The sequence below is a fragment of the Theropithecus gelada genome, chromosome 14 (genome assembly GCF_003255815.1).
Source record: "Theropithecus gelada isolate Dixy chromosome 14, Tgel_1.0, whole genome shotgun sequence".
In the NCBI taxonomy this organism is placed as follows: domain Eukaryota; kingdom Metazoa; phylum Chordata; class Mammalia; order Primates; family Cercopithecidae; genus Theropithecus; species Theropithecus gelada.
This window is the reverse complement of record NC_037682.1, coordinates 56363809-56379369: the sequence shown is the minus strand read 5'-3', so window position 1 is coordinate 56379369 and position 15561 is coordinate 56363809. Positions and strand designations below refer to the sequence as shown.

Here is a 15561-nt window from a genome sequence, read left to right as displayed (position 1 = left end):
CCAAATCTCATCTTAAATTCTCACATGTTGTGGGAGGGACCTGGTGGGGGATAGCTGAATCATGGGGGCAGGTCTTTCCCATACTGTTCCTGTGATAGTGAGTAAGTCTCAAGAGTTCTGATGGTTTTATAAGGGGAAGTTTCCCGGCACAAGTTCTCTCTTTGCCTGCTGCCATCCATGTAAACGTGACTTGCTCGTCCTTGCCTTCCGCCATGATTGTGAGGCTTCCCTAGCCACGAGGAACTGTTAAGTCCATTAAACCTCTTTTTCTTTCCACTCTCAGGTATGTCTTTATCAGCAGCATGAGAAAAGACTAATATATTTAATTGGTACCAGTAGAGTGGGGTGCTGCTTAAAAGATACCCAAAAATGTGGAAGCAACTTTGAAACTGGGTATCAGGAAGAGGCTGGAACAGTTTGGAGGGACCAGGAGAAGACAGGAAAATGTGGGAAAGTTTGGAACTCCCTAGAGACTTGTAGAATGGCTTTGACCAAAATGCTGATAATGATAATGATATAGACAATGAAATCCAGGCTGAGGTGGTTTCAGATGGAGATAAGGAACTTGCTCGGAAATGGAGCAAAGGTGACTCTTGTTATGTTTTACCAAAGAGACTGGAGGCATTTTGCCCCTACCCTAGAGATTTGTGTGACTTTGAACTTAAGAGAGATAATCTAGGGTATCTGGAAGAAGAAATTTCTAAGCAGCAAAGCATTCAAGAGGTCTCTTGGGTGCTGTTAAAGGCATTCAGTTTTAAAAGGGAAACAGAGCATAAAAGTCTTGGAAAATTTGCAGCCTGACAATGCAATAGAAAAGAAAATCCCATTTTCTGAGGAGAAAACTCAAGCTGCTACAGAAATTTACATAACTAACAAGGAGCCAAATGTTAATCTCCAAGACAATGGGGGTATATGTCTCCAGGGCATGTCAGAGGTCTTCACAGCAGTCCCTCCCTTTACAGGCCTGGAGGCCTAGGAGGAAAAAGTGGTTTTGTGGGCCAGACACAGGGTCCCCAAGCTATGTGCAGCCCAGGGACTTGGTGCCCTGCATCCCAGCTGCTCCAGCTGTAGCTGAAAGGGGCTATCATAAAGCTCAGGCTGTGGTTTCAGAGGGTACAAGCCCCAAGCCTTGGCAGCTTCCACGTGGTGTTGAGCCTGCAAGTACACGGAAGTCAAGAATTGGGGTTTGGGAACCTCTGCCTAGATTTTTGTGGAGGTACAGAAATGCCTGGATGCCCAGAGAGAAGTTTGCTGCAGGGGCAGGGCCCTCATGGAGAACTTCTGCTAGAGTAGTGCGGAAGGGAAATGTGGGGTCAGAGCCCCCACACAGAGTCCCTACTGAGACACTGCCCAGCAGAGCTGTGAGAACAGAGCCACCATCCTTCAGACCCCAGAATGGTAGATTCACTGACAGTTTGCACTGTGTGCCTAGAAAAGTCACAGACACTCAACACCAGCCCATAAAAGCAGCCAGGAGGGAGGCTGTACCCTGCAAAGCCACAGGGGTGGAGCTGCCCAAGACTATGGGAACCCACCTCTTTTTCTGTTGTTGTTTGTTTTTTGAGACGGAGTTTCGCTATTGTTGCCCAGGCTAGAGTGCAATGACACAATCTCAGCTCACCACAATCTCCACCTCCCAGGTTCAAGCAATTCTCCTGCCTCAGCCTCTCGAGTAGCTGGGATAGGCTTGCGCCACCATGCCCAGCCAATTTTGTATTTTAAGTAGAGATGGGGTTTCTCCATGTTGGTCAGGTTGGTCTTGAACTCCCAACCTCAGGTGATCCACCAACCTTGGCCTCCCAAAGTGCTGGGATTACAGGCATGAGCCACCATGCCCAGCCAGGGAATCCACCTCTTGCATCAGTGTGACCTGGATGTGAGACACGGAGTCAAAAGAGGTCATTTTGGAACTTTAAGATTTGACTGCCCCGCTGGATTTCAGATTTGCATGAGGCCTACAGCCCTGTGTTTTTGGCCAATTTCTCCCATTTGGAATGGCTGTATTTCTCCAATGCCTGTACTCTCATTGTATCTAGCAAGTAACTAACTTGCTTTTGATTTTACAGGCTCATAAGGAAAGGACTTGCCTTGTCTCAGATGAGACTTTGGACTATGGACTTTGGAGTTAATGCTGAAATAAGGCTTTGGGGAACTGTTGGGAAGGCATGACTGGTTATGAAATGTGAGGGCATAAGATTTGGGAGGGGCCAGGGCAGAATGATATGGTTTGGCTGTGTCCCCACCCAAATCTCATCTTAAATTCCCATGTGTTGTGGGAGGGACCCAGTGGGGCGTAGTTGAATCATGGGGGCAAGTCTTTCCCATGCCGTTCTCATGATAGTGAAAAAGTCTCACAAGATCTGATGGTTTTATAAGGGGGAGTTTCCCTGCACAAGCTCTCTCTTTGCCTGCGGCCATCCATGTAAGACATGACTTGTTCCTCCTTGTCTTCTGCCATGATTGTGAGGCTTTCCCAGCCACATGGAACTATAAGTCCATTAAACCTCTTTCTTTTGTAAATTGCCCAGTCTCCAGTATGTCTTTATCAGCCGTGTAAAAATAAACTAATACACTACCCCAAAGCTTCCTTCTAAGACTGCAGTTAAAAGACACCACATACTTTAAAGATGTGCATCAAAATATTGAAAGGAGTTCTCTCTGGGTGGTAAAATTTGAGGTAATTTTAATTTTATTCTTTATGCTTTTGTGCACTGTTAGGATTTTTTACTATAAACATGTCATTTCTGAGATACCCCAAAGTTGTCTTTCAAAGCCAGCTCTTCTCCCCCAGCCTAAGGTTTTTCCACAGGAACTACACAGGCTCAGATATGAGTTTATCTGCTAAAAATCAAGGTAGAAAATACCTAGCTATGTAACTGCTCCCACAAATGTATGACCTTCAGAAGAAAAGGGTGGATGAACTGGGACTCTGAAACCCAATAACCCCTTATGAAGTACACACACGTAATTCTACTGTTCCACTGTCACCACTCCTTCCCAAGCAGACTACAGGGGAGGCCAGAAGCTCAGATGTAAAGTTTGCAGCAGGGATGGGGAATACAGCAACATGGAGGCTCCAATAGCCCAGAACAGAGAGAACTTTTGGGTTTCTTTTCTGTTTTTTGTTTTTTCTTTTGAGGTGGAGTCTCACACTGTCACCCAGGCTGGAGTGCAGCGGCATGATCTCGGCTCACTGCAACCTCTGGCTTCGGGGTTCAACAATTCTCCTGCCTCGGCCTCTCAAGTAGCTGGGACTACAGGCATGCACCACCATGCCCAGCTAATTTTTTTGTATTTTTAGTAGAGACAGGGTTTCACCATGTTGACCAGAGTGGTCTGGAACTCCTGACCTCAGGTGATCCACCTGCCTCAGCCTCCCAAAGTGATGGAATTACAGGCATGAGCCACCACGCCCAGCCAACTTTTGGGTTTCTTAAACAACCCATGGTTTCTTCAACAGTCCCATTAAGAAACCTATTGATCCCTCAGAGGTCCCTTCACATACCCATAATACATGAAGTACATAGGCAACAATGTTGAAAAATCCTAGAGGGATCAGAATTTGCCCCAAGTATAAAGAAAGCTGATGCCAAAGAGGAAAATAAAACTGAGAAATCTGGCTTCTTGCTTAGTGGTCTATTTACTAAATTATGCACATAGCTTGCTTCTTTGGCCTTCCACCTTCAACAATTTTTTGTTATTGTTCTTTTTGTGACTTTACAGAATTATAATTAGGTTGACTAAGTTGTATCAATATTAAATAGACATTTGTTTAAAGCAAACAACAAACAGCTCTTCTTTCTCCAGTCCACTCTTCATGGGTATGTATGGTACAGTAAGCAAGTACACAAAAAACTTCAATATTATCTCAACTCAATGATTTTATCCATCATTTAGATCTTTTTTTCCTTCATTAATATTGTTCCACCCCAAAGAGCACAATGCTCTATAAAGTCAAAGAAGAAAAAAGGGCAGAAATGGAAGAAGACAAGGAAGACATTTTGATTCTAAAACTAAAGAAGAGAGAAAAGAGCAAAGAGATGCATTTGACTATAATTTAAACATCACAGACATGGTCTAATTATCAGGGCATTCATCAAAGATGTTGCCCAGTCATGCCCAATGACACAGTGCTGCCCAGATCCAGTTCCATGAGAATGCTCTCTTCTTGGGGCCCCTCACTCATATTCCTCAGTTGTATACAAAAATCTCTACCCCCAAAAAAAAGGCTGGTGGAGGGAGGAAACAAAGAGCTGTGGTGACACCAGTGTATGTATACTCCAAAGTTTGCTTCCCAGGCCTTTCTAATGACTAAGACATTCAAAGTAGGAAAGCACTTCCCTGCAGCTAGTTTCACAACAGTCACAAAGTAACATACCAGTTCTGCTGGTAATTCTAAAAAAATTAAAAATAAAACAATCTTATTTCTAATCATGCTTTAAATCTATTTAGAATGGAATAGGAAATACATATTTTAAATCAACTCTTTTCTTAGCCAGGCACAGTGGCTCATGCCTATAATCCCAATACTTTGGGAAGCCAAGGCAGGAGGATTACTTGAGCCCAGGAGTTCGAGACCAGCCTGGGCAACATGGTGAGACCCTGCATCTACAAAACATTAAAAAAACAATTAGCTGGATGTCGTGGCACACTCCTTTAGTCTCAACTACTCAGGAGGCTGAGACAGGAGGCTCACTTCAGCCCAGGAGTTCCAGGCTGCAGTAAGCTACGATCATGCTACTGCACCTAGCCTGGGTAACACAGCAAGACCTTGTCTCTTAAAAAGCAAAACAAAACAAAAACAATAGTATAAATACAGAAATTACAATGTACGTATGTCAGTTGATAAAGATAGTAAATGTCTCTGGGATGATATAAATTGAACTAAATGTTCATTGTTTTTACTTTTTTCCTGAAAAGTTATTCATACTCACCAAAATAAAAGAAATAAACTTGGTAACATCATGCATGCTGGGTTCATTCCAAAGCCCTTCTCTCCCCAATCCTGTATTGAGGCCAGAGGCACCAACACTCAAGCTCTCACCTCTTGAGGCAGCTCCAACTTTGACCGGTCATCCAGGCCATTGGAATGCAAGCCCATCAGGTATGGAACAGGGGCATCTAAGAAATGCAGGAGAGAAGCCGGGAGAATAGGGACATAGACATGCTGCCACTGGAAAGGAAACATGAGAGCTGTAATCGTCTCCGCCACAGTCATCAGTCTCTGGTAATCTGGATCAACAACAACAAAAAAAAGCACACACACAAATCAGTCAAAAACAAGGCACTTGCTTTCGAAACAGTAAGTTAAAACTTTCAATGCAATCTCTTATTTAGAAAGGATCAGGATAAACTTCAGCAAGGGTATGCTCAATGTGATTCCCATGAGGGTGTCCGAGAGACAACCAAGAGACCCTTGAAATATACCTACACGGCCGAGCGCAGTGGCTCAAGCCTGTAATCCCAGCACTTTGGGAGGCCGAGACGGGTGGATCACAAGGTCAGGAGATCGAGACCATCCTGGCTAACACGGTGAAACCCCGTCTCTACTGAAAAATACAAAAAACTAGCCGGGCGAGGTGGCGGGTGCCTGTAGTCCCAGCTACTCGGGAGGCTGAGCAGGAGAATGGCGTAAACCTGGGCAGCGGAGCTTGCAGTGAGCTGAGATCCGGCCACTGCACTCCAGCCTGGGTGACAGAGAGAGACTCTGTCTCAAAAAAAAAAAAAAAAAAAAGAAATATACCTACACACATAGGTCCTTACTCATAATAAAATCTAATATGGAAATACAACAAAAATAATTAATGACATCTTGCTCCAAATACTACCCCAGAATGTTAAGTAGATCCTCTTAAGAAAGGGGGTAGGAGAACTGAACAAAAAGAAAGAACAGTAGTTCTGGGTCTCCATTCAGCATGGAAGCAAAAACAGGCTCATTTCTCACTAATATACTTCTGTAGAACATCCTATAAGGAGCTTATGTGAGCTTTGCCTGCAAAATCAAGCACAAAGAACCATCAAGCATGCAGAAGCTGGTTTTCCACACTAGCCAAGTCTGCCCTTCACCTGGCAACCTTTCCTGAATGAGAACAGCATAAAAATGTTATTTTAACGTTTCAATAAAAAGCCTTCCTAGAGGCCGGGCGCGGTGGCTCGCGCCTGTAATCCCAGCACTTTGGGAGGCCAAGGCAGGTGAATCACCTGAGGTCAGGAGTGCGAGACCAGACTGGCCAACCAACATGGTGAAACCCTGTCTCTACTAAAAATACAAAAATTAGCTGGGTGTGGTGGCATGCACCTGTAATCCCAGCTACTCAGGAGGCTGAGATGTGAGAATCGCTTGAACCTGGGGGCCAGAGGTTGCAGTGAGCCGAGATTGCACAGCTGCACACACCAGCCTAAGTGACAGAGCTAGACTCCTAAAAAAAAAAAAAGAAAAAAAAAAAAAAAGAAAAAAAAAGGCTTCCCTAGAACTTGAAAGACCCAGAGGATTGACTTTAGTGACTCAAAACTCTTGTTATAGATCAGAGATCATATCATAGCCTAAAGGGAAGGCTCGTGGTCAATATTTGGCTTCTCTTCAGAGTATAATTTCTAGGCCTTTTTTTTTTTGAGACGGAGTCTTGCTCTGTTGCCCAGGCTAGAGTGCAGTGGTACCATCTTGCCTCACTGCAACCTCCACCTCCCGGGTTCAAGTGATTCTCCTGCCTCAGCCTCCCAAGTAGCTGGGATTACAGATGCCCACCACCACACCTGGCTAATTTTGTATTTTTGGTAGAGATGGGGTTTCACCATCTTGGCCAGGCTAATCTTGAACTCCTGACCTCGTGATCTACCCACCTTGGCCTCCCAAAGTGCTGGGACTACAGGCGTGAGCCGCCGCACCCAGCCAGCCTTTTTTTTTTTTTAATGACTAATAAATATATTGGTAAAGCCAATAAAATTGACTGACTAAAACTTTTTTTTTTTTTTTGACGGAGTTTCGCTGTTGTTGCCCAGGCTGGAGAGCAATGGTGCGATTTCAGCTTACCGCAACCTCCGCCTCCCGGGTTTATGCTATTCTCCTGCCTCAGCCTCCTAAGTAGCTGGGATTACAGGCATGCACCACCACCCCAGCTAATTTTGTATTTTTTAGTAGAGACAGGGTTTCCCCATGTCAGGCTGGTCGCGAACTCCCGACCTCAGGTGATCCGCCCACCTCAGCCTCCCAAAGTGCTGGGATTACAGGCGTGAGCCACCGCTCCTGGCCTAAAACTTAAATTTTACAAATTACTATTCACAAATGATATGATGGTTTCAGGCATTTAAGGACAAAGCAGAAATATACATTTTTAAATCATATGAGTAAAATCCCTCTGGAATGGCTGGTTTCAAATGAGCTGTCATAGGAATTAAAATGATGTTATGCACTAAAAACCCACCCCACCATTTAAATCACAGGTTGGTTCATAAAGTAGTTGTAAGGAATAAAAAACTTTCCAGGAAATGAAGAAGTCTCAGTACAAAGGGAACAGAAGCTGAAAAGTATTAAGGTAGAAGTTTAGCAAAACATCCTACATTTGCTCACTAATAAAGCTTTGAAAGTTGCCTATCACCTTGCTCCTAGCTAATCAAAGAAGAGCATAACCTGTAGACAACTTTACTAGTATGATAAATACGTATATTTGGTCTTCTTCGCAGTTTCTGAAACACACAGCTGCTAAAACTCTTGGAATCTACTGGGCATTAAAAATACCTTTTAAGTGAGATTGTCTCAAAAAACAAAAAAAGGAATGTCTTTTAAACCAGGTGTAATGGCTCAAACCCATAATCCCAGCACTTTTTTTGTTTTTTGAGACAAAGTCTCGCTTTGTCGCCCAGGCTGGAGTGCAGTGGCGCAATCTCAGCTCACTGCAACCTCTGCCTCCCAGGTTCAAGTGATTCTTTTGCCTCAGCCTCCCCAGTAGCTGGGATTATAGGCGCACGCCACCACGCCTGGCTAATTTTTGTATTTTTAGTAGAGAAGAGGTTTCATCATGTTGGCAAGGGTGGTCTTGAACTCCTGACCTCAAATGATCTGCCTACCTCAGCCACTCAAAGTGCTGGGATTACACGTGTGAGCCACCACACCCGGCCCATTTTTATGACTTGTATGTGCAGATAAAGACATCAGACTTGGAATCACTCTATAAATAAGCCCCCTCTAAACAAACTACAGGGCAGCTCCTACGTATTTACAAACAATTATAAACTATCCTGGGAGGTTGCAAAACAATGATTAGTATGCCCCCATTTGTGTTCTTTTTAAAAAGTATATATATAGTATATACACAGCTATGTCTACAAGGAAACGGAAAACAGTGGTAACCTCCCTGAAGGAGAACCAGGGTGCAGAGGTAGAAGTCGCACACGTCACTGTACACTCCTCTAATGCTGTAAATTTCTATCCTTCATTTTACACTCTTGAAATGCCTTTTTTCAAGTTTTATTTTATTTATTTATTATTTTATTGGACATAGGGTCTTGCTCTGTCACCCAGGCTGGAGTGCAGTGGTGTGATCTCCGCTCACTGCAACCTCTGCCTCCCGAGTTGAAGTGATTCTCGTGCCTCAGCCTCTTCAGTAGCTGGCATTACAAGTGTGTGCCGCCATACCCAGCTAATTTTTGTATTTTTAGTACAGATGGGGTTTTATCATGTTGGTCAGGCTGGTCTTGAGCTTCTGATCGCAAGAGATCTGTCCTCCTCGGCCTCCCAAAGTGCTGGGATTACAGGCATGAGCCACCGCACCTGGCCTCAAGTTTTATTTTAATATACCATACAGATTTCATAGTGTATATGTATAATTTAAAGAATATTAAAATCAATACATGTGTATTTAACACCTAACATAAAAAATAGTACATTGGGCCAGGCGTGGTGGCTCATGCCTGTAATCCCAGCACCTTGGCAGGCCAAGGTAGGGTGGATTACTTGAAGTCAGGAGTTCAAGATCAACCTGGCGAGTATAGTGAAACCCCTTAAAAATACAAAAATTAGCTGGGTGTAGTGGCACGTGCCTCTAATCCCAGCTACTCCGGAGGCTGAGGCAGGAGAACTGTTTGAACCCAGGAGGCAGAGGTTGCAGTGAGCCAAGATTGCACCACCACACTCCAACCTGGACAACAGAGTGAAACTCCATCTCAAAAAAATAAAATAAAATAAATATATATATATACACACATACACACATATATATAGTGCATTATTAAAAATACCAGAAAAAAGGGAATTTTAAAAAATTAAGAGATTACTTCTCAGGGGTAGGATAGTAGATCAAAGAAAAAGGGGCCAAGTGCAGTGGCTCACGCCTGTAATCCCAACACTTTGGGAGGACAAGGTGGCCAGTTCACTTGAGGTCAAGAGTTTGAGACCAGGTTGGCCAACATGGCAAATCCCATCTCTGCTAAAAATACAAAAATTAGTCAGGTGTGGTGGCACGCACCTGTAGTCCCAGCTACTCGGGAGGCTGAGGCACAAGAACTGCTTGAACCCGGTAGGGGGCTGAGATCACGCCACTGCACTCCAGCCTGGGCAACAGAGCGAGACCCCGTCTTAAAAAAAAGGGGGTTGGGGGGAACTTTCAACTTTCTCAGTATTATCTGTGCACATATTATTTATTTTTTAAAACTATTGTTTTCATTAAGGATACACAAAAAATTTGATATCTAGCTACTATATGAAGAAAAGAGAGGAAAATATTTGATTCCCTTTGGAATTATTTTAATTATATGCCTTAAGCAATCATTATTTTTACAGTAAAAGACTACTTTAGATAGCAAAATATCATTGGAGATTTCTTATCAGCCTCCACTTAGCCAACTCACTTTATCAATTGATTTTCCCCACTCTGAGTAAAGCATACATTGCTCCCACTCATTTGTTCCCAAACCTGTGCTAGCTGAACTTATTACTGGATTATATAACGTAACCAAATATTGTGTAAATAAATGGTAAAATCTGAGGGTAAAAAGAAAGAATGCCTGTTTCTCTGGAAACAAAATTAAATGCTTTCAAAAGACTCAGTAATACAAAGTCACTAAAAAACACTGTAATTGAATTAGGCATACCATGAAACAATTAAGAATAAAAAACTAAGGAATACGACAAAAATCTAGAAGTAGTCTCTGCTCATGTTCTTTTGCAAGGTTCTTTATCACTCTACTTTAAAAAAAAAAAGTAACCAGGGCTGGGCGCAGTGGCTCACACCTGTAATCCCAGCACTTTGGGAGGCCGAGGCAGGCAGATCATGAGGTCCAGAAATCAAGACCATCCCGGTCAACATGGTGAAACCCCATCTCTACTAAAAATACAAAAATTAGGTAGGCGTGGTGGTGCACACCTGTAATCCCAGCTACTCAAGAGGCTGAGGCAGGAAAATTGCTTGAACTCGGGAGGTGGAGGCTGCCGTGAGCCAAGATCACGCCACTGCACTCCAGCCTGGTAACAGAGCAAGACTCCACCTAAAAAAAAAAAAAAAAAAAAGTAAAGCAAAGTAACTAGGAAATCTAGTCAATGTATTATGGGTGTGGTTTATGCAAGGAGTGCAGATACCTGATTTGTGAATTCATAATCATGAGAAATGCCTGGACCCTTCATCAAAGATTAGTGACTATACAGTTATACGTTTTAAGTTAAATTATTTAGGCCAGGCGCGGTGGCTCACGCCTATAATCCCAGAACTTTGGGAGGCTGAGGCTGGTGGATCACCTGAGATCAGGAGTTTCAGACCAGCCTGGCCAACATAGTGAAACCTTGTCTCTACTAAAAATAATAAAATTAGCCAGGCACAGTGGTGTGCACCTGTAGTCCTAGCTATTCGGGAGGCTGAGGCAGAAGAATCACTTGATCCCAGGAGGCGGAGGTTGCAATGAGCCGAGATTGTGCCACTGCATTCCAGCCTAGACGACTGAGCAAAACTCCATCCCAAAAATAACAAATAATAAATAGTTTAACTATAAAATTAATTGTATATATCATTTTTAGGATTCTGTGACTTAACTGACCTTTTTGGTTTCCAATCAACTACTCTACTAGGCCACTTCAGATAAAGAGTTTCTGTTCTGCATATAATTTTAAAATAAGGCCGGGTGCAGTGGCTCATGCCTGTAATCCCAGCACTTTGGGAGGCCAGGGAAGGTGGATTGCTTGAGCCCAGGAGTTCAAGATCAGCCTGGGCAACATGGCAAAACCTCATCTCTACAAAAAATACAAAAACTAGCCAGACACGGCAGTACATGCCTGTAGTCCCAGCTACCCAGGAGGCTGAGATGGGAGGATCATCTGAGTCTGGGGAGGTCAAGGCTGCAGTGAGTCATGATTGTCACCTACACTGTGTAGGTGACAGAATGAGACCTGCTCCAGTGTAGGTGACAGAATGAGACCCTGTCTCAAAAAAAAAAAGTAATAATAATTTTTAAACAACCAATTAAAAATTATGCTATTAAAAAAACACTATTTCTATGTGGACTAAAGAATAAATATTATCCAGAAGTAAATAAAATGACCTATACCAAAAAGAAAACACTGCTTAAAACTGCCAATTCAGCGTTCCAAAGGGTTATACTTTCAGAGTCTTACAATTCAGCCTGCATTCCTTTTCCTCAAGTAACACCTCTTTTCTATTCAGAGGGCAGGACATGCAGCAGGTAAAATCAACTGCAGTGGTGACAGCTTGTTTTTGGCCAGAGTGATTTTTATCCATACAAGGAAGATGCCTTTGGATCATTAATAAAAACTATTTCAAGAAAACCAACCTAAATTGTTTAAAGCACTCTATTAACAACAAAAAGCATAACTTACATCCAATGAAAAGTAATCCACTCCACTTTGGCCTCAGCAATATCCAGGAATTTCTGGAAAAAGCTTTCTCTTGTCCATGCTGAGCGTGACTTTAGATCCTAAGTTCAATTCAATTCTACATACTAACCATCTCAATTACATTCAAACCTCTTAAAATTTTTATTATGGATACAAGAACCCATATTCTAGGAAATACAAAAGAAATTCAGATGAAATAATGTTATTTTTCCCTTGTGTTCATCATATTTGTTTCAATCCTCTTTTCCTTGCCTCTAAACACCCCACTGCCTTATAGGTACCTAAAAGTCTACTGTATCTTCTAACACTCTATACAGTTTGGTTTCCTCCTCTCTGTTCTGTTCGAAACCAGAGAAGTTCTTCCCTATTCAACTAAGTCTCCATTTCAAAGTATTTTTATGAAGCTCCAGTCAAGAAATAGCTAGGAAAGCAATATGATTTGTCCAAGTCTGTATTTCACCCAGACAGGAGGCTGTAACTTCGTATCTTAAACTAGAAGCTGCAAAGTGAAGCCTCAGGAACTACATTCAGCCAGCAGATGCTTTTTGTTTGGCCTGCAGTGTTTAAAAAGAATATTATTGCCAATATTTAAAAATCAGAGATTTCATGTAAAAAATCTGGGTCCTCATGAAATATTGGAATATTTAGTAACATCAGGCCAGTATACCCACAAGGAATTAACTGGAGCTAATTAGTGGCTGTCCACTTTATATGAGGTATGTGCTCTTGAGTTCAACATAGTTTCCATTACTTCACCTTCAAACTGTATCCAGAACCGAACCATTTCACACCACTTCACTGTTACCTCCTTAGTTCTAACTGACATCACCTCTCACCTGGATTATTACAAATTACCTCTTAACGGAACTCTTTGCTCATTCTCCCTTTGGGGATATACTCTTAATATAATGGCCAGAGTGATCCTGTTAAAAGCCTAAGTTATTCATTCATTTAACAACATTTATTGAGCACCCTTATAAACCAGCCACGGTTTTAGTGCTTGGAATCCATCAGTGAGCAAAAAGCAAAAGCCCTGCCATTGTGGAGGTCCATTCTTTTGTCCGTGGACCAAATCTGGAAAATTTGAGCATCAAAGTAAATAATTACAGTGAATTATAACTTGAGTAAAATAAAAATCTATGAATCCATACAATAATAAACAAAGGAGAAAGAAACATTCTTCATTATGGTATAATGCCAATTAATAAATACAGATAAAGTTTAAAAACCACTATTTTCCAGCCTGGGCAATAAAGCAAGACCCTAGTTCTACAAAAAAAAAAAAAATGTTTTTTTAATTAGCCAGACATGGTGGTGGGCGCCTGTAGTCCCAGCTACTCAGGCAGCTGAGATGGGAAGATCATTTGAGCCCAGGATATCAAGACTGCAGTGAGCCATTATTGTGCCACTACACTCTAGCCTGGGTGATAGAGTAAGACTATTTCTTAGAGGCTGAGGCAGGAGAATGGCGTGAACCCGGGAGGCGGAGCTTGCAGTGAGCTGAGATCTGGCCACTGCACTCCAGCCTGGGTGGCAGAGCGAGACTCCGTCTCAAAAAAAAAAAAAAAAAAAAAAAAAAAAAAAAAATTTAAGGCTGGGCACAGTGGCACCTGTAATCCCAGCACTTTGGGAAATCAAGGCAGGAGGTTGAGTACAAGAGTTTGAGACCAGCCTGGGCAATATAGTGAGACCCCATGTCTACAAAAAATAAAAAATTAGCCAGGCATGGTGGTGCGTGCCTGTAATTCCAGCTACTCAGGAAGCTGAGGTGGGAGGATCACTTGAGCACAGGAGGATGAGGCTGCAGAGAGCCATGATGGCACCACTGAACTCCAGCCTGGGCAGCAGAGTGAGATCCTGCCTCAAAAGGAAAAAAAAAAAAGAAAAAGAAAATCACCTTTTTGCTACTATCCTTGAAAAAACTGATTCAGAATAGAAACATCAATAGATGCTAAACTATTAGGCATCCATAAACTGCAAATATAATACAAAAAAATAAAAACTAAAAAAGAAATGGTTACGCAAAACTTTAAAGAACAGAATAATTAGTTTCAAAGTATCTCCCCACAACTTACGTGTTAATTACCAAGGGAAAAATTAAAACTTTCCAGTTAAGAAACCACAGACACCATCTTAACCAAGTGAGCAGATTACTATCACCAAAAATGAGACAAAATGACATCATATGCCTGCCTCCTGTAATCATGAAAACTGACAGTATATGTCTCCTAATATAATGCACTGAGAGAAGCACAACATCACTTCTATGGTATTTTAGGCAAAAATTTATAATCTGAATCTAATCATGAAAACATCAGACAAAACCAAATTAAGGGACAGTCTATAAAATAACCTGCTTGTACTCTTCAAAAATGTCTATGTCATGAAAGACAAAGGCTGAGAAACTCACAACTAAAAGCAATGCAAGATATCGCACTAGATCCTGAATAAGGAATTTTTTTACATTATCATAATAGACATTATCAGGTACTAGAGAAACTTTAATATAGTACTGTCTCAATGTCAGGTTTTCCAAATTTGATCAATGATAGTTATTTCAGAGAATGTTATTCTTAGGAAATAAACATATGAGAATTTAGGAGTCACAATAACTCTCAATGGTTCAGTTATGTTCACACACAGAGAGAGACCGTAATAAAGCAAATGTGGCAAAATGTTAACAATTGGTGAATTTGGCACAGGGTATACAAGAGTCCTTTGACCACTCCTTGCAACTCTTCCATAAGCTAAAAATTATTTTAAAATAAAAAGTAAAAAAAATTGAAAACTCTGATGGCTATCTAAGAGCCATCTAAGAGTAAAAGCCAAAGTCCTTACAATGGCCTACAAGATTCTATACAATCTGGCCTGCAGTTAAGTCTCTAACACCATCTCCTACTATACTCCTGCTCATTCACTCCATTCCATCCACCCAGCTTCCTTGTTCTTGAACACATGAAGCACATTCTTGTCTTAGACCATTTATAAGACCTGTGCCCTTTGCCTGGAATACTTTTCCTACAGATATTAACAGGTCACTCAGGGATGTCTACCTAACCACTCTTATTATAAATTGGAACTTCTCTTCCCCAAATATTATCCCTTTCTCTGTTTTATTTTTCTTTATAGCCCTTATTAAGAACCTTACAAACTACATATTTTATGTATTTGTTTAATCACCTCTCTTCCCCCACTAAAATTTAAGTTCCACTATAGCAACAATTTTTCTGTCTTGTCCACCACAACAATTTTTCTATCTTGTCCACCACTACCCTTGAAACAATGCCTGGCACACAGTACACTCTCAGTAAACATGTACTGAATGAATGAATTTCATGTTACTAGCCTGGTTCATTAAGTAAGCATCTGTTTCTTTCTAATCTACTTTACTATTTTGTCCAAATATGCTGCTTACACTCAACCTCCCATTTATAAAAACAATTCAGTTAAGTAAACAACAAAAAGAAGCAACACATCCACATTTTCTCAATATATAAAGGATTATCCTTTGTGAATCCTCAATTTTACTAGGCTAAGGAAGAGGCAGAAATAACTCTGCAGAATGACAGAACAGAATTGATGGAAAGTCAGCTTTCTGTGACCACCACCTCCTACCCACCCCTCTTTTCACTTCAGTCAGAAGGGACATAGGAAGCAGTGTTCCCTTCCAAGACTGGAATGCCCAGCAAAAGGCCATGAAGACAGTTAATCAGAAATACTGGCCC

At 41.7% G+C, this 15561-nt stretch overlaps 1 protein-coding gene across 7 annotated transcripts in view; it reads right to left on the bottom strand.

The window, feature by feature from the left end:
• The window catches only part of DENND5A (DENN domain containing 5A), a 130256-nt gene that overhangs the window by 48305 nt on the left and 66390 nt on the right, over positions 1-15561 (bottom strand). For all 7 annotated transcript variants that reach the window (XR_003115626.1, XM_025356635.1, XM_025356638.1 and 4 more), the window contains one exon: positions 5045-5232. Coding sequence is in view for 6 of the 7 variants with exons in the window: in XM_025356635.1 (XP_025212420.1) it covers positions 5045-5232 (188 nt within the window). In the remaining variant the exon portion in view is untranslated. The remainder of the gene's footprint in view (positions 1-5044; positions 5233-15561) is intronic.